Source organism: Acomys russatus, chromosome 7 (assembly GCF_903995435.1).
Source record: "Acomys russatus chromosome 7, mAcoRus1.1, whole genome shotgun sequence".
NCBI lineage: Eukaryota > Metazoa > Chordata > Mammalia > Rodentia > Muridae > Acomys > Acomys russatus.
In genome coordinates, this window is record NC_067143.1 from 40,000,502 (window position 1) to 40,026,879 (window position 26,378).

Below are 26,378 nucleotides of genomic sequence, written 5' to 3' on the forward strand. Positions count from 1 at the left end.
AGAGTCATAAGTACAGATTGCCAGGGCAGCATAAGCTCATGGAAAAGACCAGAGCAAGAATAAATCACTAAAAAGGCAGTGTGTTAATAGGTGGACCCCATCATCAGCTAGTGTGGTGATCTCTCTTTAATAGCTTTGCCATCCATAATCAGTTGCAAGAAATCTGTCCTAAAAAATGATATAGGGAATGTTTAGATGTGAGATGCTTGTATTAGGCATTTTAATCTGGTCAGCATTAGATACATTACATACCCAATGGTATGTAAATGCTTGAAGGAATGTAGATAGGTCATTATCGTATACACAAATAATGGGGTGTCATAGTAAGTAAAATTAATATAATTGAGGAATATTTAATATTATGGGTAAAATATATTTAAGAAGGACACTTGTTTAGCTAAATGCAGCCACTTGAAATTAAAATATAATTAAAGATTTACTTTGACATTTTAGTATAATTGCATCATTTTCATCTCCCATTTCCTGCATCCATTTTTAAGAAATTAGGATTACCTTTCTTTCTTCTAATTGAGTAAAAGGAATCAAGACTGACAACACAAAAGATTGTATACTAAAGATACACAACTCAACTTGTTATGTGTGTATATTGTAAAATAATCACTTAAGTCAAGCTAATTAAAATTACTGACAACTCAATAAAAAGGGTTATAATTTTAGTAAAGTCAGTAGCAAAATGAATTCATTCGTAATTCCTAGCTAGCACTGATTCCCCTCTGTATAACTCAGACATGACCAGCTTACAAGACTGTCCTTGTTGCTAACAAAATTCCATTTCTGTTATTAACTATATGAAGTAACAAAGGCGCTAAGCTCCCTCCTAGTTCCTTTTAGTCTATTTCTTAAGTATAGTAATTATTAAACACTAGTCCTTTTAATGTCCACTTCACTGCATAAAATGCATTTTCTCTGTACTCTGGTCTGGATGTATGAACCCTCTCTCCTTTCACCACTACAGTGACGGTTTTAAGAGGTGAGGATGTTGGTTGATGAGGTGAATAGGCCATGAGGGTAGAGTCTGTGAGACCGAGACTAGTTTACACCAGGAGACAGGAGGCGTGGCGATAAGGAAGTCATTCTTACCTGACACCACATCTGCCTTAATCATGGACTTTTATACTCTAAGAATCTTAAGATTAAAATGTTTGTTTGCTTGTTGTTCATAGAGTGTTTAGTTTATATCCGTTATGCAGCATCGACAATGGACTAACTCACTCTGAACGGACCTTGGGATGAAAGCAAATTCTAACGCAGCCGTGGTAATGCATGATGAGATCATTTCACTCAGGAGGTTGAGGTGATAGGAAGTTGAATTAAAAGGTTAGGCTGTAATACACAGTTCTCGGCAAGCCTGGGATGTATAGACACTGTACTCCAAGACAACAAAGCAAATGAGAGAGAGAGAGAGAGAGAAAGAGAGGGAGAGAGAAAGAGAGAGGGGGGAGGGGAGGGAGGGAGAGCGCCGTTCTGCATTCTTAAATAATTTGGATAGTCCAACATGATTTTTCCCCCATCTGCTTCTCAAGATTCATTATTGTCCAGCCCACTTTGTAATTGAAATCAAAATTATGTATATGTGTATATGGGCACGTGGGTTCATGTAACTACAGAAGTCAGAAGGGGATGTTGGATCCTTTGGAACTGAAGTTATGTGAGGCCGTGAAACACCATGTGGGTGGTGGTTCTCAACAAGAGGAGTGCTTACTCTTAAGCACTGAGCCAACTCTCCAGACTCAGTGCAGCCAGCTTTTGTTCATCTGATACACACTGTGCTGCCATTTGCTGTGCGCCATTATATATACTGTTCTTGCATGTAATATCTGTTTAATCAAGCTTTGTTTAATCAAGGGAAGTGGAGTGATCTACCGTTTAGATCTAATTTTCTGTCACACATGCACATATTCTGTATTTCTCATTTATGGCATTTGTTTACTGGAAAACTACACTTTTGCTTGTCTGACAATTTTACTAATATCAGCTTTGTTCACCAAAATTTAAGGACCCTAAAAGCAAAAGTATTTTTCATTTTTGTTTACTCCTTGTGCCTTGTAGTGTGTATCGCAGAAATATGTGGTGAATGAATAATGCAAGTGGAACAGAAAGACATGGAGAAAAGAACGGTTAGAGAAATAATGTGATACAGTGGCCCGGAGGCACAGTTAATTTTATATCCTTCCTGCATTTTTAATTATTTTTCATGTTTCACAAAAGCCCTAAAATCTAGTCTTATTCTATTACCACGTTATAATTTTATATTATTTATATTATATTTATATAATTTTATTTCATATAGCTAATGTTCCATAATATTATGGTAGATTAGCTTCGTAGGCAGTTAGCTAGTGACAGGTTAAAAGGTAGCAGATTTAAGCTGTGAAGCCCTGTGTTTGACAATTCAGGAGCTTGTCCCCAGATAGTATATTGTGCTGTTTTATCATTGGGCAGTTTTAATTTTGGGCTTGTTTAAGAGCACACTATAAAGAGGGCAACGTAAAAACAAGATAGTGGTTTCTCGTCACTCTTGAATCTGGGAAATCCGGGAACAAGTATGTCCTGGGGTGAGGTTGGGGCGTAGGATCTTCATGCTGTGCACTTGGATGTTTTCAGGTGTGTTTCGACATCATGGCGAAAGCCAATAGATATAAACAGACGCACAGACGGATACGGAACTTGACCTAGTCTCTCCTTCTCTAGAGGCTCTAATTCTTTCCTGGGTGTCTTGATTCCTTTAAATCATTATTTTTCAATATGCTGAAGAATTTCGCCTTGAGAAATAATTCTTCAAGAAATGAACTGAGGGGGGGCAGAGAAAGGAGTTTGTTGGCTATTCATTTAGAGTGCATTTGTAATCTTAAAATTACATCTCATGAGGAATTCTGTTAATTATGTGTCCCAGGAACCTTGGGACAAACCATGAGCTATGAAAATCATACTGCCCTCTAGTGACAGTTAGCTTTCTGAGATGTGGAAACTCTAGAGTGCGTGTTTCAGGATGTGGACTCTTGCGGGGTCTATGGCAGAATAGTGGCTAAATAAAAACAAATAGACTTAGCAAATATACCGGTGTAGACTTTACTCAGGAAGTAAGCAGATGCAATGTTTTCCTATAATGCAATTTTAAAAGGATTTGTCTCCGTTTTTCTCACTCCACTGTTTCTGAATGTATGAGTGTGGACTCTGTGGACTTATGGGAAAATTTTGGTTTTAGTTTTTTGTTTTGTTTTGTTTTAAGTGTAGTCAGGAAGCATATGTGAGGAGGTGAATCACTGGTAAAATTTCCGGTTGGATTTTGCATCATAGAAAGGAAAAGAATTCCAAAATAAACTCTGTCCTTCCCAAAGGGACATTTAAAGTCGCTTTGACTTGAATTACCGTATGACTTAACGTAAACACAATAATTAAACACTTCCAGACATGCATGAATTAGTAATGAAGTATTATACCATTTTTAAAGTAAAGTATTGAACCCCAAAGGAAATAAATATAATTTATTTGTATTTTTAAGTCCTGAACTTTCATGTTAAATTAGATCTTAGTTTACATCTATCAAGGGCTGCTACTGTCTTGGTATATTAATGTTGCAGGTAAAATAGCTAGCTAGTGTTCCTTGGGTTAAAATTTTCTTATCACATGCTGATCCAGATTTAAAAAAAAAAAAAAAAAAACAAGACATTCATTTGAAGGCCTAGATAAGCAAAAAACTCAATATTCTGAAATAATAATGACTTTTTTGATTGAGGAGAGAAAACTGTATTTAACGCCTTCACTAGACAGTCCAGAGAAGATGATGTGTATGTATCCACTTGAGTATATTCACTGAGTTGCATCCTTAAGGAATTCTAATGCCTGCCGTGGAATAGTCTGGTGGACATATTAATTACTTTTTATCTTTCCAGAGAAATTATTGCCCTTTTAAACAAACACTACTTGGTATTTCATCTAGCCTTTGGGAACAATATTTTATATATTGACAACAACTCTGGCTTAACAGAGTCAATTTTTGCTAAGCATTATTTCTGGGATTCTTGGGACATTAGACACATTCAAAACACAAAACACGTCTGTGTTATATGTATTTTCTTAGTATTCTTTAAGGAGGTTCATTTGGTGCCTACTTCCGGAAAAATGTACATTTGGGACCCCATCTATATTCTTGTGGGTAGTACTGTATCAAAGGAGTGATGGTCTTGCCAGAGTATGAATTAAACCAGTATCTGAAAACTATTTCATCAATACCAAACAGTACCGGGTTCCCAAAGTGTGTCTTATGCAATGTTATTGTGATTAACTTGTGTGAATGAGACAAGTTTATCAGTGATAGAAACCCATTAGTGATACACACAACTCGACTCTTGAAAACTCACTCTTTGTTTGTGATATTTAATTTCCTAACCACTTAACAAACTATAATTATTGTAATTCAAGAAATAGAGATATACTCTCACATTTTCAGTATTTTTCAATATGTATAACAAATTTTTCTTTTCATCAAACATGCTCTTCTTTAGCTATTAATCACACACACAACTCATACCAGATGCCATAGATCGGTACATTTGTATTTGCATCTCTGCTTTGTGTCTTTGGTGATTATCTTGTCCACAAAATAACACTCAATACATTACTGTTTCTTTGTAGTAATTCACTTTATATAGGTCAAATTCTTTCTCTGTTAGGTTTTTTTCTTGTTTTTACCTATTGTGAATTAACTTGGTGCACAAATTTTTAAGTTAGTTTTCATTAAAAAAAAAAAAATTGGTTCTGACCAGTACTTCATTGAGTACATAAATCAACTTGTAAAAGATTGGCATCTACATTTACCTTCGTATTACAATGAAGAACACCTTCTTTTACATCTTATTATTTGCTCATATATGCATTTTTACACATATTTTGCTAAGTTCGTTCCATAGTAATTAAAAATTATTGGTTATATAAAATAAAATATTAAAATTTAAAGATCCTTATTGCTTACCCCAAAATACTTATGCTGTCCTATAGCAAAGCTACTACCTTTTAAAAATACTAAATGACCGGCTGGCCTTTGAGGTTTACTTGATTGTATTTTATATTAATTAGTTATGGTGCTTTCTCGTTGTAACTATTTTTGTGTTCTAAATATTTATTTATTTTTATTTTATCTATGCGTTTAGCCTACATGTATATGTATTTACTGTTTGTATCCTGGATGCCCACAAAGTCCAGAAGAAAACTACAGGTTCCTGATAGCTGGGAACCGAACCTAGGTCTGAGTCCTCTAAAAGAGCAGCAGTGCTCTTAACTGCTGAGCTATATCTCTAGTCTCTATTTTCTCTTTTATTTGGCAGAATCTTAGTGTTATACTTGTCTATTTTTAAAAAAGAAATATTTTTGACAATTCCATATAATTTCCACTCTTCCTCTTCCCTCTTCAATGTCTTCTGTGCCCCATCTCCTTCTAAAATTTACTCTCTCTTCCATGATTATTGTCTTTTATGCACATAGACATCCTAGTGTCCATTTACTGTTCTTTGTATGCACATATGTTAGGGCTGGCCACTTGGGATTGGATAAGCTCTTGTGGGAACTTCCCTGAAGAAGAATGATTCTTCCTCTTAGTTCCTATAGTTCCTCATCTAGGAGTGGGGCCTTGTGAATTTCCCCATCTGTGTTGGCATGTCAGCTTGTGTGGTCATTATTCAGGTCTTCTTGGGGCTTCTGTATTATTGAGATTTCACTGGTGCTGCGTCCTTTTCATCTTGGCCCTATGTCACATCAGCAATCCCAGTACTTTGGCTTATGCAAATTCTATGATGTTCCTGGAATGCTAGATATGGTGCAGATGTCCCATTTGTAGCTGGACACTCCATAGTCATGTACTCTCTGCATTTTGACCTTTATAGATTTCTGTAAACAACTTCACCTTCTGCACAAATAAGCTTCTTTGATAAGGGGTGAGGGTTACTTGTATTGTTTTGATTCTTTTAAGCTTAGAATTTTAGCTCAATAATTCTTTTAACTATACACATACTAGTTTTAAGATTAATTTAAATTGTTTAGGTAATAGATTTAAATGGTTTTGTTGCTAAGTCCTATGTTAGTTATAGTGTTGATAAAATGAACATTAGGTTATCTGTAGTTTAAAATGTATACTAGTTTCATATCCCATTCATTGGAGTTATTTATAATTTGGTGATGTCCATTTAATAAGCAATTTCATTAGGTATCATGTGGAAGCCTGTATCCAGTATTTTCATCATGAACTATTTTATCCTAATAATAAGGTGACTTTCAAATCATGGTTTATTTGTGGACTTGATTAAATTTTGCTTTCACAAAAGTACTGCCATTATGTTAAGGCTGAGGATAAAATTCTATCAATATCAAACCTTGCTTCTGAGAAACAACATGGGTGTGAAGAAATAGACAAAAACAAGTCACTAGCTGTAATCCTGGGATAGAGAGCCAGGTATGGGAGCTTTTAGTTACTGTACAGATACTCTGTCTCTCTATGAATGCCTTTTTGAGAGTCAAGGGAATGCAGAGAAACTTCAAGTTTGATGCCCAATCAGACACATGTACATTTATGAGTAGACTAACTGGAGAGGAGGTGGTGCTGGCAAGGACTGCAGTGGTAACTCATAACCCAAGAATGCAGTGAAGCACACAAAGCTGATGGGAGATGAAACTCAAGATCTTGCCTTGGCTAGTGAGTTGTACTGGCAACTAAGACATGATGTATGTGGCTCATGGGAACTATTGGAGCTAGCTTATTCCATTTCAAGATTTTCCTCCCATATCCTTTGATGCCATTTTTTAAAACCATGTTTTAAATATGAGATGAAAAGACATAGTCTGGGTAAGGAATTTACCTTCTACAATTTCTGTGGCTTTGGGCAAGCTCTTTCACTTCTTCAGATTCCCGAAAGAATCATCTTTAAAATGTGTGGAATAGTTTCCTACAAAGGTTTGAAAACATCTTTTATCCACTGAAGTACATATTATGTACTTCAGATGATCAGGCAGTGGTCTCAACTGCTGTTCTACATAGTGTGTCAGCTTTAAAGAGGCAAGGTTGTTGTCACTTCTTGGTTTATGTGTATTTGGGTTTTTTTTTCCTTTTTAAAAAATTTTTTATTTTTATTTTTTAAATTTTTTTATTAATTTATTCTTGTTACATCTCAATGGTTATCCCATCCCTTGTATCCTCCTATTCTTCCCTCCCTCCCATTTTCCCCTTATTCCCCTCCCCTATGACTGTTCCTGAGGGGGATTTCCTCCCCCTGTATATGCTCATAGGGTATCAAGTTTCTTCTTCGTAACCTGCTGTCCTTCCTCTGGTTTATGTGTATTTGGAATGATTGCTTTTATATTTCTTATGAAGATTTAGTTTTGAAGTTAAATTTGATCAATTGGAGATACACAATTGCATTTACTTATTATAATTTAATGTTTCACACATTGTAAACAGCACATCTTAGATAAGTAGCTGAAGATTGTGGTCTTCAGCCCAAGTATCATGTTAGAATCATCTGGAAGGATTGTAGAAATAGTTTCCAGGTACTACCCCTAGCCAGTGAACTGAAAATTCCTCTTCTTTTCCAACAGCTCATCATCTATAGGATGGCAGCACCTGCCTTATAGAGTTGATCTGAGGATCATCATAAAAACCTGGTCCAAAGCAGATGATCCAAAATGATCTTGAAGCATTTTTGAACACTGTGCTGTTGGACAGATCAGCATGTACTAAGAGAAGGAAGAGAAAGCAAATCAAGTCAGAGGCAACAACATGCTGCAAATCTCATCTTCACTGCAGCATTTAGAAAATTGTTGTGTTGGAATCGAGAACTGGGTTGGAAATCCCATCTCCATCACACCATTTAGAGCATTCTTAATGTGTCCCCACGGCTTTCTCTACTACTTCTACTAGAATTCCTCACATCTCAGGCTTCTCTAGTGCTTAAGGAAAGAGACAAGAACTGTCTTAGCGATGGAAAGACCTGTTAGGAGGGAAGACGTGTCTAGGGTAGTTGTCTAAAACCACGTTCTTCTGATCTTCCTTGAGCAGTCATCAAAGTAGTTATTGACCTGCTCTTTGCCTCTGTCCTGTGTTTAAAGCCAAGTTTAGGAGGTAGCATATGCAGTGGTTATTAGAACTGGTCCTTGAGCCAGAGACCGTAGGTTGGCGTTTTGGTTCTGTAATTTCCAGGTTGTTTGTTGTGGTTGATGTCAATGGGTAGAATCTTAATATCATAATAACACATTGTTCTTCCGTATGGAAGAGATAGTATTAAAAATAATTACCTCATAAGGTTTCAGCGGATGGTTAATGTTAATAAATATAAAGTGCATGACAAGCAAAGTTAGACAAATGTGTTTGCTAATGTCTATAGAATCTAGTCTACATAACATTTTATTTATTCAAGAATTAAAAAACTAACAGTGATCAAGTGGAAATGGTTTTCCTCAAAAAGCTAGAGCACAGACATGCAAGGAATTCCCGAAATTTGTAGACAAATGGATTGATCTAGAAATTATCATAATGAGTGAGTTCACCCAGAAACAAAAAGAGACAAATGGTATATACTCACTTATATCAAAACACTAGTCCAAGGGATACATACCATGAAAAACTTTACTTACCAAGAAAGTGGGTCAGAGGAGAGGACATCCTATTGAGACTTTAAGTGAGAGTAGCATGGAAGAATGGGGAAATAGTAGGATCCACAGGGTCCTGGAAACCTACAAGAAGAACTTTATGACAGGCAGATCTGGGTCCTGGGGTCCTCCTCAAACTAAGGCACCAGCCTAGTAGAATATAGGCAATAAACTTCGAACCCCTACCAAGACCTAGCCGATGAACAGGATATTCTCCACCGTTGAGTGGAGAGTGAGATCTGACTCTCACACGGACTCTGGTGCCCCTTTTCTGACCATGTCCCCTGGATGGGGAGGCCTGGCGTCACTCAGAGGAAGGATAGCAAGTTACCAAGAAGAGACTCGATATTCTAAGAGCATATATAGGGGGAGGAGGTCTCCCTCAATCACAGACATAGGGGAGGGGAGAAGGGGAGAAGTGGGAAGGAGGGAGGAATGGGAGGAAATGGGAAGAGCTAACAATCGAGATGTAATATGAATAAATTAATTAAAAAAAAAAAGAACTTTCCTGAGCTTATCAGTGGATGCAGACTCCTGTGTTCCCTGATTGTGGAGGTGTAGACCACACCATGATGAGACCACAGGCTTCATAAACCTCAGATAGTATTAAGAAATTGACCCTGAGATGAAAAAATATATATTAACACGATTTTATCACTAGAAAAAATGAGAAAGTCATAAGGCCACCGAGAACAGAAATAATTTATTTTGGAGCTTTAGTAAGACAAAGGGAACTCTTCATGATTTGCCAAGGAATTGATATTTGTCATAGTTCTGACAAAGCAGAGTGAGACCTGCAACTGCAGGGCAAGGCTGTTTTCATTTGTACTTGACTCTGTTTTGACCCCTGCCTTGTTTGTTCAGCTAGGATTGTGTCTAAGCAGAGCCTCTGCATCTGTCCTCAACCTCAACTGCAGCCTTATCCTGTTACCCATGTGCCGGACCCTCCTGGCTTATCTTCGAGGATCACAGAAGGTATGAAAAAATAAAATAAAACCCTTCATGGAGAGATCAAGTGGGATAACTACATGTTAGTTGTGCCATATTTATGAACTGGTTTTACTTAGAATATTTTTTCTCAGTGGTAGTAAGGGACACATTACCTGTAAAAGTGGTCAGAAAACTATTCTGCCAACCAGAGCAGGGAAGAGGATTGTAACCATATCACCCTTCACACTTTCTGTTACTGTGTTCAATACTTCACAACCATCATGACTCCTAACAACAACTCAACAGTCAGATATTGCTGGTTCAGGTTAAGCTTGAGAACCTGAGGTGCAGGGAGAATGGCTTGACCAAGATCAGAAATGAGTGACTAACAGCTAAAGTTTATTAGTTCTGCACTCTTCTGTTGAGATCTGTATTTTACTTAGAAAATCCAGATAAGCAAACCAGAGTCCTGTGTCCCTTGAGCGTTGCACAGATTGCTAATGTTTGCAATTTCTCTGTCTGTGTCTGTGCGCCTGTGTGTCTGTCTATCTGTCTGTCTGTCTGTCTGTTTGTGTGCTTGTTTTTGTTTTTGTTTTTATTTATTTATTTATTTTTTGTCCTTGACTCACTTTGTAGACTAGGCTGGTCTCAAACTCACACCTGTATCTACCTCCCTGACTGCTGCAATTAGAAGTCTGAGCCACTGTGCCTGGCTTCAACAAAAATTTTGTCTTTGATTAGTCCTTTGTATACGTGTGCCCATTCACATGTTTGCATGCCTGTCTTGATTTTTTTACTAAGATAATCAGGAATGCATGAATAGATAATTAGTTATTTTTAGGGGTTGTTTCTGTCATCTTTGAAGTATGTAATGCTGATGTACTCTAGCAAAAGTTAAAGGTTGTTTTTTTTTTTTTCTGGTAATTATATATGGAAGTTCTTTATCTTGCAGTCAGTTTCTTGAAATAACATTCCGTAGGTTGCCTACTGTTGTTAAATACTAGGATTTGATCCCTCTGATTGGCCATTGGCTTTGTGTGTAGAGAAGGAATATAAATGCCAGGAAGTGAAGAGTTCTGTCCTAGGTTTCTCAGTAGACAAGAGGTCAGAAAGAGTTATTGCCCAGTATGAGGCACAGATATTCAAAATTCTTGGCATTTATTTTTCTATAAGATCAAGCAGGTGTTTAGAACCACAGATGGAGATGGTCTGATTTAAAAATATTTTATTTTTATAACACAAATGAAACCTTATATTTTATCAAATTTAAAATAAAGAAAAAATAAGCCAGTCTATCAGAAAGTTTCTTCTGACTGTGTTCTGACAGAACATCTGCTGATGACAGTTGGGGACAAATGTCAGCACAGACATTTATGTATAGTGACATTTGATTTGAACAACATAGGGTCACAATTGATAATTAAAAACTATATGAATAAAATATGAGTTAAATATCTTAACAGTTATCTCACAAAAGTAGATGTGTAAATGATAAATAAATGTATAGAAATGTTTCACACTTTTTATCATGATATTCAATAATGTAATTTACATACCTGAAAAATGGCTAAAATCCAGAACACAGCAAACGAGGCGCTGACAATGGAGATGAAAAATGGGACCTCTTCTCATCTACCAGTAGGTCTGTCAATTTTTCAATCAATAACATATCTTCTCACATTCATTTGAATTGCTTCAGTGAGCAGTTATTCCATGATTCTCTCAGTTTTGACTTATAGGCTGGTGTTGTGTGTCCTAATTTTTGATAATATGAGTGATACTGTAGTGAAAATTTTTATACATAGTTTGAGGGGTTGTATTAATCTTATCATATTAATTCATTTTTTTTTTTTTTAGGTTCCAAGCAGGAGAACAAGAAGATTATTAGACAAAAGCAAGACGTTCCACATAACCTGTGGCATAACTATCTGTATTTTCTCAGGTGAGAAAGCTGAAAAGCATGATTTTTATTATAATTGTGCATTTTATCAGTGTAGAAATATTTGATATTAGTGTTCTATATGTTTTCACCTACACTGACGTTATTTGGTTATTTTTTTAGTTATATAGCTTATTTACTCTTCTGTGTGTTAGAGAGCCTTGTGAGGGGAAGTATAAAACGTGGGTGTTTCTTTTTTTTTCTTTTCTTTTTTTTTTTTTTTTTTTTTTTTGGTAGTCAACAGCAGTCCTCTTTTATTTTTTTAATTAATTTTATTAATTTATTCGTATTACATCTCGATTGTTAGCCCTTCCCCTGTTTCCTCCCATTCTTCCCGCCCTCCCACTTCTTCCCCTTCTCCCCTCCCCTATGTCTGTGATTGAGGGAGACCTCCTCCCCCTATATATGCTCTTAGAATATCGACTCTCTTCTTGGTAGCTTGCTATCCTTCCTCTGAGTGCCACCAGGTCTCCCCATCCAGGGGACGTGGTCAGAAAAGGGGCACCAGAGTTCGTGTGAGAGTCAGCATGGGTGTTTCTTATGGCGTGCTGCATTATGGTGTCCAAATGTTGGACCCAAGCTCACAGTGACTTTCTTATAATAGCAAAAAACTTCATTTGTAGTTTAAGATAAGATTAAACATTTCTAAGCTTCAAAGTAATATTTTATGACATATGAATGAAAATTAGAAATGTGAAGTGTCATATGTTTTTTGTGGATTTTATATTTTTAAGTACTTTGAGTAAGTGTGGGAGGAAGATAAGTTAAGTTCTGCCTTCCAAAGAGGCAAAGAGCAAAATATGCTATTTTTCCATATCCTTGTCAGTGTCTGGAATGCTGTGCTCTGGATAAACATTTCTAAGCTTCAAAGTAATATTGTATGACATATGAATGAAAATTAGAAATGTGAAGTGTCATATGTTTTTTGTGGATTTTATATTTTTAAGTACTTTGAGTAAGTGTGGGAGGAAGATAAGTTAAGTTCTGCCTTCCAAAGAGGCAAAGAGCAAAATATGCTATTTTTCCATATCCTTGTCAGTGTCTGGAATGCTGTGCTCTGGATTTCAGCCATTTTTTTTAAAGATATATAAACTACATTATTGAATTTCATGATAGAGCTTTTGAAATATTTTCATATATTTATTTATCATTCACATATCTTCTGTTGTGAGATACTGTTAAGCTATTTGACTGGTATTTTAATCACATAGTTTTTAATTATTATTTTTAGTATTGTTTGAATAGTTTTGAATAAGAGTCTCTCATCAAGACTTTAAGTCTTTTGAAAATGTTTTCTTCCAGTCTATGTCTTGTATTCTCAATCTTGGAATTTTTCCTCAAAGAGGGAATTTAAAATTTAATGATATCTCATTTATTATCTATTTATTTGAATGGGTTCAAGTATTAATCTCTAGATTCCATGTAATTTCCACAAAAATATTTCTGATATTCCTCACAGAACCAGAGACTATAACCCTAAAGATTACATGTAAGGTTATATATAATTTGAAAGCAAGAAGTGAGAAGGAAGCAATGCAGATTGAACAGCCAACACGGTATTGAACAAAAGGAACAAAGGTGGAGGCATTGTGCTTTCTAACTTCAATTTTGATTCAATTTATTATAAAAGTATAATAATCAAAGAACATAATGCAGAGCTAGAGAGATAACTTAATGGTTAAAAGTACTACTGCTCCTCTAGAGGACCAAAGTTGGGTTCCCAATACCCATGTTGGGTATGTCACAACTGCTTATAACTCTAGCTCCCAGGAATCCAACACCCTTTTCTGGTCTCTGCAGTCACATACACACATGTGATTTATGTAAAGCACAGGCATGTATATGGAGCATAATATTGCCATACAAAAAATAGGATCATAGCTTTGACTCAGTGGGTAAAACACTTCCCACACAGGCCTCTTAAACTTGGTTTGAGCTCCAGAAGCCACACAAAGAGCCAGAAGCCCTGGACTCTTGTACCAAGATCAGAGACAGGAGAATGGCTGGAAGTTCACTAGGCTAGCTGGCTAGCTAACCTAGATTATGCTGTGCAGTAGAAAGAAAAGAGACCTTACCTTAGCAATGTGAAAGGTTAAAAACTGACTCATGAAAGTTGTCCTTGGTCCTGAATGTATGTGCTGTGGCATGCATGTACATGCAAACCAGAATTTTTGTTACTTAATTTTTTATAAAGGCACACAGGCGACTGAGACAGAATAGTGTGTCCAGGAATAATCCCATGGAGTTGTGGTCAAGTGATTCTCTACATAGGTGCCAAAATCATAGTAGATAAACAGGAGCCTTGAGATCTGAGCATGGGAGCATGCCTTTAATCCCAACATCCCAGAGAGGCAAAGGCAGGCCAGCCTGGTCTATGAAGAGAGTCCAGAACAGCCAAGGCTACATAGAGAAACACTGTCTTGAAAAACAAAACAAAACAACAACAACAACAACAACAAAACAAAAACCAGGAACCTTGAGAGCAGAGCATGATGGCGCACACCTTTAAACCCAGCACTGGAGAGGCAAAGACAGGCCAGCCTATTCTACAAAGCTAGTCCAGGACAGCCAATGCTACACAGAGAAACCCTATCTTGAAACAAAACAAAACAAAAACCAAGAACCTTGCCATGAAATTGTGGCCAGCAAATTATGTCTTCACATTCAGGAAATTCTAACTCTCACTTCAAATAAAAGTAAACTGAAAAGTAGATGAAAGACTTATCTGCTAGATGAAAAGGTATGGGAATTATAGAGATAGCCCAGGATTTAAGAGTGCAGCTCAGCTGTGAGGCCTGCAGTTCCAATCCACATCTGGTAGGTCACAAAAGACAGGAACACCGGTTCAAAGGGATCCAGAGCCATACTTTAGCCTCCAGGGGCACCTGCTCACATACACAGTTGCATATACACTCATGCAGACACACACATAAAATAAGAATAAATAAATTAAAATCTTTAATAAGAAATATAACCCTAATACTAAAAGAAGAGAAGAGGGGAAACACTGAAGGCATCATTCTCTGTGTTGATTTTTTTGTGGGCTTAATATTCAGCTTTTACTAAACCATTTGTTGGAGCATTACATTTTTCTTTCATTTGTGTTGTTTCTCTGCTCTTTGTAGAAACATAAGTAGATTATAATCACTTGTATAGATTTCTGGATTCTCTATTTCATTGATGTGTCTGTCAGTACCATACTCTCTTGAGTACTGTAACTTTATGGTAATTCTTGAATCTTTAATGTTCCTCATACAACCTTTTTTGATGCCCAACTTCAATGCCTGGCTCATAAATCATAAAGAAAACATTTTAAGTGAGTTGGCATTCTGAGCCTCTCTTGCCCTTACTGTTCTTTGTGGGTGAATCGTAATACTTGGGGTTTCTGTGCTTTATAGTCTACATTTCACGAATTGTAACCCTTTCTAGTTTTCGGACCATGTTTCCTTTGAACCAGTATACTTCATATATTTTTTTTAAACCTGTAATAGTTTGTTAGCAATTACAGGGCATTTACATCTTTCCTCACTGTCTCCATCATTTTGCAGATAAATTGAAGACTAGCAGGCAGGTAATAGGGCTAAGGCTACAGGTGTTTCTTTTATCAATAAGTTATAACAGAATGTTAAGTTATATTTCACTTAACCTAAAAAAACAGATCGGGTAAGGAGGATGTGTGGCTGCCTAGTTGAACGGATCATTTGCTCCCTGCTTGCCTGTCTTGGGATAGTTTTCTTTTCTGGATGTGACAAAATGCGTTCTCTTAAACCTCTAGTAATCTCTGACACATTGATCTTATATACGAGCTCAGGGTCAGAGGAGTACTGTATTGACACTGCCATTATAGGTGGGTGATTTGTCAAGCGGTGATCACTATTTTCCCCAGTTTTTCCTCTGTGAAGTGCCTCTCAACATTTTACTGTTGAGCACAGAGAACTATCTATTGATTGTGGAAATTTTCAGTGGGTTAAAAGCCATTCAGTAGGCTTAGATTTGTGGATAGTTGACAGTGAAGTATGTAAGATAGTTGGTTGGAGCTATGGGAAAGATGAAGGATGTGGAATACAAGGATGCGCAGAAACCAATAACCAGTTTGCTTGTGTTGATAGACACAGAATGTAAGTGTGTGTGTGTGTGTGTGTGTGTGTGTAGGTGTAGGTGTAGAGGGAGACATTGAGTGTGACTCTTCTCTAGATCTTGACCTGAATTACTACAGTTATTTTACCCACCTTTGAAAAGTGCAAAAACTATCTACAATCGGGTGGTCTTTATTTTGTGTTTCAGGATGATTTTTAAGCCAATATTTTATCCCTCATATAACTATCAGAACTTGGTCCTTAAATCCGTAATTGTTTATGGGGAAGCAATGACTTATTCAAAGAGCTTTTGTTGAAACCCTGCTGACTTACCCCTGGTGTGGTTCTGTAGGTGTGCATGTGGCTGCCCATTTGGTGAATGCCCTCAACTTCTCGGTGAACTACAGTGAGAATTTCCTTGAACTGAATGCAGCAAGGTACCAGAATGAGGTGGGTGGCCTCTGCCTTTCCATTTTCCTTTCACTTGTCATTAGATAACTAGTGAGGGTCTGTGATTTTTACAGAAAATTTGTACTTTGCTGCTCCTTTGAGTGCTTTTAAAGTGCAGTTGTCAAGTTGAGCTTTATTCCCTTTCAATAGAAATTGCAGGTAATTACTATTCTATAGTTTCTCCTGCTGGAAATGGGTGTTTGCAGTGTCTGCCTTTTATATTCTGCAATATGCAGAAGGTTGCCACTCAGATCTACTTTCTGACTTCCAACCACTTTTGTCTAATTTCTCTCATTTAGCTGAGAGTGTCGACAGTGCCAATCTCAGGTAAAAATACTTTAGTAACTCACTTACTGTGCTTGGGGGGAAAAGGGCACAGCTGTAGGTTGATTACTTGTCGATACTACACAGTGAATTTGTTTGATGAAAATGTTAGTGTGCTTTCATGATTCCTTTGTTTCCCTGAAATAGAGGAACCTTGAACTGAATTTAACAGCATGTGGTATCTAACTTAGGGTTGATGTTCTTCCACGTAATCTTTTATGTGTTCATCAGATGAACTTATATGTGCTGAGCAGGGTCAGGTGCAGAGCACGTGTACAGCCCTGGTTAAGTCTCTCTGTGGCTCAGTACTTTCACACTGTCATCAGGTAGTCAGTGCTTCCTAAGGCTATGGCGGAATCGAAGCCGAACTGCTCTGTCTCTCAGTCATTTTATGATAAATGACAGTGACTTAACCTGTCATTAAGTGTTCCCTTCATCCAGACTCCATCTTTTCTTCCACATACCATTAGGGCTTTCACAGGTAATACTGCTCTAATCATTTGTTTGACTGTCTCCCTAAAAGGAAACAAATGGCAAAACAAATTGTAAAACTGAATACCTCAAATCACTTTTGATAAGTCTCTTGTGTCTAGTATCATCTGTTAACATCAACGTGATTCAACTAGTTTGACTAAGGCGTGGGCCTTGGTATTTTGTAAAAGATGGCCGAGTGATTATACACAGTCCAATCACTGAGGTTCACTGAAGATTGTAGCTCCTTAACATCTCAGTGACAGCTCTCCACTTGTCATGATTTCAGATCGAGTCCTGTTTCATCTTGACTTCCTCTCCCTCTACTTCCAGCCTTTTAATCTCATATTATCAATGCTGACTTGTTTCCAGTCCCCACTACTACAGTTTCCTTTGCCTAGTGTTTCCTTTTACACTCCTCTTTCTGTCTTCCATGCTTCTTTAACATAAACCTATCGTGGCTTTTCTATTTTTTTATAATTCATGCTTCTTTAACACCTATCATAGCTTTCCTATTTTCTTACTATGTATTTGTGTTTAGTTGCCCAGTATTCCACTGTGTTGGTGGTTTTAGTCTTCAAATAACTTTGTCGTTGTTGCTGAGCATTGAACATAACGCACTTAAAAGCTATCTCGGTTGTAGAGACAGGATGAAAATGAATTTATAAGCTTTGAATCTGCTGGATAACATAATGAGCTGTATATACGTTATATATTCCACATTATATATTAGACATTTCATATTATATGTTATAAGCATATGTATGTCATATATACGTAATATTATTTATATATATTTAATTTTGCTTTACAACTTAAGCTATTGAGCCTCAAAATTTTTGATGATTAAACAGCATAAATGGTCAGGTCTGGTAATTTATTCAATGCTCTCCTTTTCTAGGGTGGGAAGACTTCTATGCTTTTGCCTTTTCTGATGCAAGAATGCATTATAATTAAGTCCTGTAACTCAATTTCATCTGCAGGCACACTGGAAGAGCAGTGCCCTAATTGCTAACATACAGCAACATAACTTGCAAATTTCTTATGAAGGTTTATGTCACTAGCATTTTATTTTCCAGTCAAATGCTTTATTTTTTTTCTTTTCTTAGGATCCTAGAAAGCTTCTTTTCACGACTGGTAAGTTGTTATTTATTGCTTTTCCTTTGGTTCACAAACAAAGGTCTTCGAAAATAATCATAGTGAGATTACATATCAATTGATCTATGCAAATTTACAATATTCTATAAATAATGTTAATAGTTTTGCTATGGTGCGACAATGCCAAATGAGGGAAAAAAATGCAAATAGTTTGGGGCTCCGATAAATAAATAATAAAGTATTCAGGCACATTGGTTTGCCATACATTCTTTGGCAAGTTCTTTCAATGAAAAGACTGTAACCTCATGCTTCTTGAGGGCCTGCTTTGAGCTGTAGCTGGTGTTGTGGAAGGTAATATACATGTCCTGAGTTCCCACGCTCAAAGTTTATAGGGAAAACACTGGGCTACTAATGTCATTGTTCCAATAATTGAGTCCTCTTCACCTGAATTGTTAGCTGTGAATGCACATCTGTACACCTAAAAATTATCCCTAATGCTAGAGAAAGTTGCAATATAAGGATGTTTTTAACACTTCTGTCAAGTATGAAGTGACTGGGTCAATGAGACAATCTGATAAGTTATTGGCTATAATAAACTAGTAAGAATTAAAAATGCACAAGACTGATGTGTATTGCCTATTACATGGTCGCCTTTATTTTGAGTTAGTTTTATTTTAAAAAGTAATACAATTTATATCATATCCTTCTTTGTCTTAGAGTCACAAAGTATTTTCTCTCTGGCCAAGAAATTGTTGTATTTACCCTGTTGTAGTATTTCACAGTTCTCTATTCAGGAACATAATCTAGTTTTGCTTAACATTTTGTTCATCAAAAAAAAAAAAAATGTTTTGATTTAAGTCTTACTAACTGGATGGAAAAAGAAAAGTGGGAGAAAAACCCAGCAAAACAAAACCTTATGTACAAATAAATGTATTTTGGGTTCACATGAACTATCTCAAGAGAAATAAACAGGAACTTTGTGTTAAGAATATTTTTACTGTAGGAAGTTTGAAGACAGCTTTGATGTTCTTAAAATTCTTAAAATATATAGGTTACAAAGACCATGTCCCCTGGAGGGGGAGACCTGGTGGCACTCAGAGGAAGGACAGCAGGTAGCCAAGAAGAGACTTGATACCCTATGAGAATATATAGGGGGAGGTGATCCCCCTCAGGAACAGTCATAGGGGAGGGGAATAATGGGAAAAGGGGGGGGGGGGAGGAATGGGAGGATACAAGGGATGGGATAAACATTGAGATGTAACAAGAATAAATTAATAAAAAAAATGAAAAACAAAACAAAACAAAACAAAAAGATATGAAGTATTTCATATGATTTATGTATTAAATCAGGACAACTTAGCATAATTAATGATTCTGAATAAGTAGGAGATCTTGACACCCAGAATAAAACCTTATCACTTTATGTTCTTTACTTCTGGTCCCCATAAGAACTGCTAGAGACTTGATTCATAGCCATCCTTTCATGTTCTCGGGAATAGTGGCTAGGCACATTTCTCGAGATAGGATTTACACATTATAGGTTTGTTCTAGTGTAGACAATATTATTATTGGTTATTTTCTTGTATTGTAGTATGTTTAATCATTTCCATTGTCTTCTTTCTTGGTGCTTAAATTATTTTCCAATATACTAAGAAATTATTTGGTAAAACTAAAGTCCATAAAACTGCAATATAGTAGTTAGACTTACTCTCAGGGAAATAATAAAAGTATTGAAATTAAGAACTTATAAAAATAAATGATTTATTTTTATATAAGATAAATATAAAATAAATACTTTATAAAGAATTTATAAAATAAATTTAGTAGCTTAGAGTTTTCAAGCATCCCTCTAAAAATACTTGTATACTAAAAATTTCCTAATCCAATAATCCATTCCATGATGAGAATAAAATACTTGACATTTAATTAGAATATGAAAAATGTGCATAAACAAACACAATTATGTTTTCAATTAAGTTAAAAAGAAGCAGAACAATGAGCAGAATATGGTGTGTTTCTCACTGCATTGTGTAAGAGGACAATGATCATTCAGGGTCATTCAGACAGGGCAGAATGGAGCAGTTATGTATTGTAACGGCTGCTAGTTAATTATTTTCATATGAGTACATATAAATAAGAAGACATGTACAAAATACAAATATATGTTTGGCTTTCTTATTTGAGGGAATCAAGCACTTTCACAAAAATAGGTGTAATTCATGAAGGCAAGTTTAACATTGCCCAGTGCAGCTAGATAGTGACTAATTTTAGTCTGTGTCTCCTGTGTCTTAGAATTTGTATCCATAAATGGCTAATGGATTAGAACATAGCTTACTTTCTAGCCAAGGGTACATTAAGGACCATTCAATGTTTCAGGAATGATCCAATATTTATCACTTAAGAGTCCCTTATGCTGTAATTGTCTGTATTGTTTAACCTGCCTTGGTCTACCATTGGATAAAGATTTCTCTTAGACCAGTTCATTTTATATCAAACATCTAATGATACACTTCAAATGTCTTCCAACAACCAATTGAACAAAAAGTTGGTTTAATTTGATGCGGAGATCTAGACAACATCCCACATACTAAGTTAGCCAATTTTTGTCAGTTTACTTGCACTAAGTAGGACTTGGAGTTTCCTTAAGGGATTCTCAACTCTTCTCTTTTCAGTAATCCTAATTACAACAGGTTTTGGTTATCTATACAAATTTTATATTTTTCTTCTTCTTCAGTCTTCTGGATGGAATAATCTACCTTATAAATTCTGAACAGTAGTTAGTTTTCTGGGACTAAACCCAGGTATTGAACATTTTAGCCAGACATTCTGTGACTGAGCTTCATACTCAGCCTGAACTATATGTACTCTTAATAATTTTGAAAGACAGATTCCTGTGTATCCATGTTTATTGCTAGATTATTCACAGTATCTAAGGAATTAAACTAGCCAAGGCGACTAGCTAAAGAAAATGTGATACATACACATAATTAAATTTTATTTATCCATGAAGAAAAATATAACCATTACATTCACAGAAAATATATGGAACTGAAATTTATGTTAAGCCAAATAGGCCAGAGCCAGAACGACATTGTGTTTTCTCCCACAGCCAATTAATTTCTCTCTCTCTCTCTCTCTCGTGGACAGAAATTTGGAACCCTAAAAAAGGGATAATACAAAGTGTGTGACATGAAAGCAGAACTGAGGGGTGTGTGAGGTTAAGGGACCTGAGGGAGGAGAGCAGGGAGAGGAGAACAGGGAGGAAATTCAACAGGAACAAAGTATGAGTGAAAATGTTATAATGAAGGCAGATATGCGGTATGCTTTGTTAAAAAGAAAAGTGAAGATAATTTGAGTATAGAAAAAAGGCAACAACAAATTTTAGATAAAATGAGAATTAGAAATCATTTTATTTATTCACTGTGGTTTGCAGATTAAGTCAACAACTGTTGGCTTTGCCAAATGAATTATTACAAGAACATACTATCAGACCATTTTGAACATTGGCTGGGTGTCGTTAAACTTCTCCTTCATCTTCCAATGACAGGAGTCAAACCTGCTGTTTATAGTAATATTAATTCTCCCCCCTTCAGGTTTTTCCTACGTATTTCCATGATCTCTTTATGTAAGAAATTCTCTAATGAATATGAGAAAATATTTGAGTTCAATGAATTTTTTATTATGGTTGCTCTAAGGTGCTTTATTCTACTAATATGACTTATGACTCTTCAAGGAATATTTACTACTTTAAGTAACAGAAGTGAATATCCCAAGGAAATGTTCAAGTAACACACTTTGAAACTGTGGCTGTATTCCAACCTTACTCATGTTTTAGACTTCTCTCCATTAAGACTGTTTGTACACAAACATTTAGTGAGCAATTGGGACAGGTCCAAAATCACACAGGAAACATTCACACCTAAAGACTTAAAAAAGGCACAATGAAATTATTGGGGAAGTCTATCTGATTACAAGTTTTACAGTATGTAGCAATCATGGATTCTAACACATGGTTTTTAATGTTCAAGTAAAATTTTTGTTGTTTGTTTTACAAATTTTTTCATACTTAACTAGTACTCACAAAATCACACATATATACAAAACATATTATTTTTTACCCAAAGTAAAACATTCAATATTTCCATTACCATGCTTCCAAATAGGCCTTTTAATAATTCTCCTTTTTCTGTGTCTTCCAGTGACTCAGCTGCTCTTATTTTTTTTCCAACATAATATTTTTTTAAATTTGAGGGTATTTCATATCATACACCCCATCACATTCACTTCCCAGTCCTTTCCTATCCCCAACAGCCAAAAACAAAAGTTCAATTCATGTTATACATACACACACTGGGATGTGGTCACGTTCATGGTGGCCTTTCCCTAAATAGAGTTGAATCCTTCCTCTCCCACATACCTGCTGGAAGCCATCTATTGCTAAAGGCAACTCCTCAGCATCCTATCACAGTATTTATTCATTCATTTGTTTATTTCTTCGCTTTGCCTTCTGATTGTAAAACCCTGCTTCCTCTCCTCCTAGTCCTACTCATCCTCCCTCTTCCCCCTATCCTCTTTTGCGAACTGCTCAGAAAATGGGAGCTCCACCACCACTAATCCACACCAGCTCATCAAGTTGAGTCAGGACTGAGTGCATCTTTGGCCCTTGTGGCCCAGTGAGACTAACTCTCCAGGAGAGAGTGAACAAAACACAGGCAACAGGGTCCATGTTAGAGGTTTCGCTTACTAGGGAACCCACATGAAACCTGAACTACGTCTGTGTGGAGGGCCTAGGTCTAGTCTATGCATGGTCCTTGGTTGGTGCTTCAATCTCTGCAAGCCTCTCTGGGCCCCAGTTATTTGGCTCTATTGGTCTTCTTGTAGAGCTCCTGTCCCCTCCACTTCCTTCTATCCTTTCCCCCACTTTTCCACAAGACTCCCTAAGCTTCGCCCAATGTTTGGCTGTGAGTCTCAGCATCTGTTTCTATCTGGAGCCTCCCAGAGGACAGCTATGCTAGTCTCCTATCTGCAGGCAAAGCAGAGCATTAATAGTATCAAGGGTTAACTGTCTCCCATTGCGTGGGTCTCAGTTTGGCCAAGCACTGATTAGTCTTTCTGTCAACATCTGCTCTGTCATTATCCCTGCACAACTTATAGGTAGCGTAAATTTTGGATCAAAGTTTTTATAAGTAGATTGATGTTTCATCTCTATCCACTAAGAGTCCTGTCTAGTTAGAGGGGGTCCTAATCAGTTTTTAAGAGTTTTCTTAGATAGCTTCCTGCTTAAAATATCAATATATTAGAGAGTGGAGGTAGGTTGTTATAGAAGTGCTCCATTTTCCTCTTTCTCAACTGTGTGTCTTAGTCATCAATATGACTGTAAATGTAGCTTATTTCTATTTTACAGTCTGTGGGGACATAAATCATGGATTTCCACATTGTTTTTGGCATTAGCACAGACTATGAACAGTGCTCCTCATTGCAGAAGGGCCACACACCATGATGAGGCTCTATAATGCAGCTGGGATCATGGGCATCAACACGGTTTCCTACCATATCATAAGAGGACATTTAGTGGCAACGTGGGCATAGACATCAAAACAGACCAGCATGGAGTAACCCCTTGGACAATGACACCATGCCCAGACATCACCCAAGTGGTAGCACAGGCCACTCACATCAATCTAGCCCCTGGCGGCAGCATTCTGTATAAAAATCAACATGGTTTTAGGTTGCAGGAATAGCCATGGACATCCATATGGCCTTAGGTGGTAGCATAGGCCAAATATATCAACACAGACCTGGCTACATTAAGACCATGGACTCAGACATGACCTTCTATGGCAGCACAGACCAGATATAACCATAGCCTCAGGTGCAATGCAGGCACTCATATCACTATGACCCCCAGAGGCAGCATGGCCCACAAACAGCAACATGGTTACAGGCATCAGAACACATCAGGGATCACTTCCAGTTGGCATTTGGTTCGGCCAAGGACATCAACTCAGACTACGGCTGTAGCAGGACCTTAGACACAGACTTGGTCCTCGGCAGCAGCCAGACCTGACCACAACTATGGTCTCAGGTGGCATCACAGGTCATGCACATTAGTATGGTCCCTGAGGGTAACACAGCCCATGAACATCAACATAGACTCAGGCCATGGCACAGGCCATGACCATCCTCATATCTTCATTTTAAAACATGGTCCTCAGCTGGCAACCCATACCATGCCACATCATGGCCACTGACCTTCACATGGCGCTTAGCAGCATCACGGGACATGGTGGTCCTTCGAGGAGGTCCAATCTAGAAAGTGGACCTTTTGTCATCTCAGCCCTACAACATTTCCCAGAGCTAATGTGATCCTGCTGCCAGAGAACTTGCTCAGAGGGTGAGTCTGCATCTGCTTCTGCTTAGGCACCGGGCTGCTGCACACCATCCTGCCCACGTCCTTGAGCCTCTCTCTCTCATACCAGTCACTGCTGTCACATCCGCAGTTCAGCCTTTCCCCACACTGAATCGCTCCACTCCTCCATCATCCCCATCTCTCCATCCCCCTTTTTGTTCTCAGAGGGGTGCTCTGGGGCCGGCATAGCAGATTGCACGTTCATAAGCAAGGGCTGTTTCTGTCCAGCCAGCCCCTGTCAGCTTCCCCCAGGGTGGGCTCACTGCATTTTATAACTAAAAAATAACGTGAAAATTCTAGACTTCCATGTGAAAGTTTATCAACACATTTCAACTTTTTAGTAGGTGAAACAACTTGTCTTCTTTTACTCGATCTAATAATTTGGAGGACTCGTCTATGTTGATGTTTAATATATAAATAATTCTTCTTTTATTGCTTATTAATTTCCCAGGTATATGTAACAATACAATTGTCTCTCTACATGCTTGTTGATGTTAATGTGAGTGTTTATATTCCATGACTAGTAAAAGCAGCTATGAATAGTCTCAAAAGAGTATTTGTGTTGCTATCTTCTTGTTTCTTTGAGAAACTACTCAGTAGCCAGGCCGTGCTGTAGAGATGCTACTTTTAAATAGTCAGTGGTCTGTCGTTCAGTGTGTGGTAGATTGATTCCTTCTCTTGTGGCTGGGAAGCAATTACTTACTTAGAGGAAGTGGAAAACATGCTGTGAAACGAATACTATGGAAAAAATTGCACAGAAAACATGGTTTGGATTAGGAGCATCAGGCAAGGGCATGATTGCTGATGGCACTAAGTCATGTATTTGGAAAGAGCCAAAGGTTAGTTCCCTTGTTTCTCATGTGGCTCGTTAAAGTGACATTTGTTTCTACCATTACAAGTGTTCTGATATCATTATATTGTCCGGTTGTTCTAAACACTTTGGAATCTGAATGATACATGCATGTACTGTCCTTACACTGTCCCAGGCTTGGCTGTTTCTTTACTGGTTACCTGTCAGTGAAAGCCTTTCTGTTCTACAGGTGATGCATGAACAAACAGGGAAGCGGGAAGTGTGTATACTTCTCCAGGTAGAATTGGTTGAGTGATTGTTCCTTCTGGCCAAATTTTAGAGTTCACCAGATGAGGACTTTAGGATTATTATTGCATGTGTGGGTTTATGAGTTAAAGAAATGTAGCAGAGCCAGACATGGTCATGCAAGCCTTTAATCCCAGCTCTCAGGATGCAGAGGCAGGCAGATCTCAGAATGGGCAGAATAATTAACTTTATAGTAGTAAAGTTATATTATAAGGGTCTATTTGTGTTTTAGTTTAGGTATTATATATCAGTCATTCATTCTAGATATGACATATGATCTAATGCCCGATTTGTAGCTATAAAAATTTTTAATTTTAACATTTCTGTAGGGTTTTTTATTTAAATGAATTTTATACTATATCAGAGCATTTGTTTTATATTTTGTAGATGTTATTTGTGTGTGTGTGTGTGTGTGTGTGTGTGTGTGTGTGTGTGTCACAGTGCTTGTGTTTGTGGGGTGTAGATTAGAGGACAACTTGCAGGAGTTGCTTTACTCCTTCCACCGTGTAAAATATGGGGATGAAATTCAAGGTCTCGGGGTTGGTGGCAGACACTTTTACCTGCTGAGCTGTCTCACATACTCTGCACTGCCTTTGATATGAAGAGAAATACAACTACAAGCTTTCTTCAGGTACCAGCACACTTATATCCTAAATGGAGAAGACTGATATATGAGCCAGAGGGCCAGAACATGTGGCTCAAGATAGTGTCCTTGATCTATAACAGGAAAACTGCACCGATGAAACCTCAGCAATATGAGTCCTTAAACAAGACCTACATAAAGACATACCAACATGGACGAAGAAAATACTACCTCCTAAAGAAGAGCCGCAGCCAATTAATGGCAGCTTTAATTAAACATTATTTTCTTTAAAATTATTCTCCTCCAAGACTTGGCGGTCGTCACAGAAGAGGGGGAAGAAAGACTGT

At 37.2% G+C, this 26,378-nt stretch overlaps 1 protein-coding gene across 1 annotated transcript in view; it reads left to right on the forward strand.

Annotated features, from left to right (window-relative positions):
• Nox4 (NADPH oxidase 4) overlaps nucleotides 1-26,378 on the forward strand; it is a 140,341-nt gene that overhangs the window by 20,256 nt on the left and 93,707 nt on the right. The window contains exons 3-6 of the mRNA XM_051148878.1: nucleotides 9,520-9,630; nucleotides 11,443-11,527; nucleotides 15,953-16,050; nucleotides 17,955-17,982. Of these exons, the coding sequence (XP_051004835.1) occupies nucleotides 9,520-9,630; nucleotides 11,443-11,527; nucleotides 15,953-16,050; nucleotides 17,955-17,982 (322 nt within the window). The remainder of the gene's footprint in view (nucleotides 1-9,519; nucleotides 9,631-11,442; nucleotides 11,528-15,952; nucleotides 16,051-17,954; nucleotides 17,983-26,378) is intronic.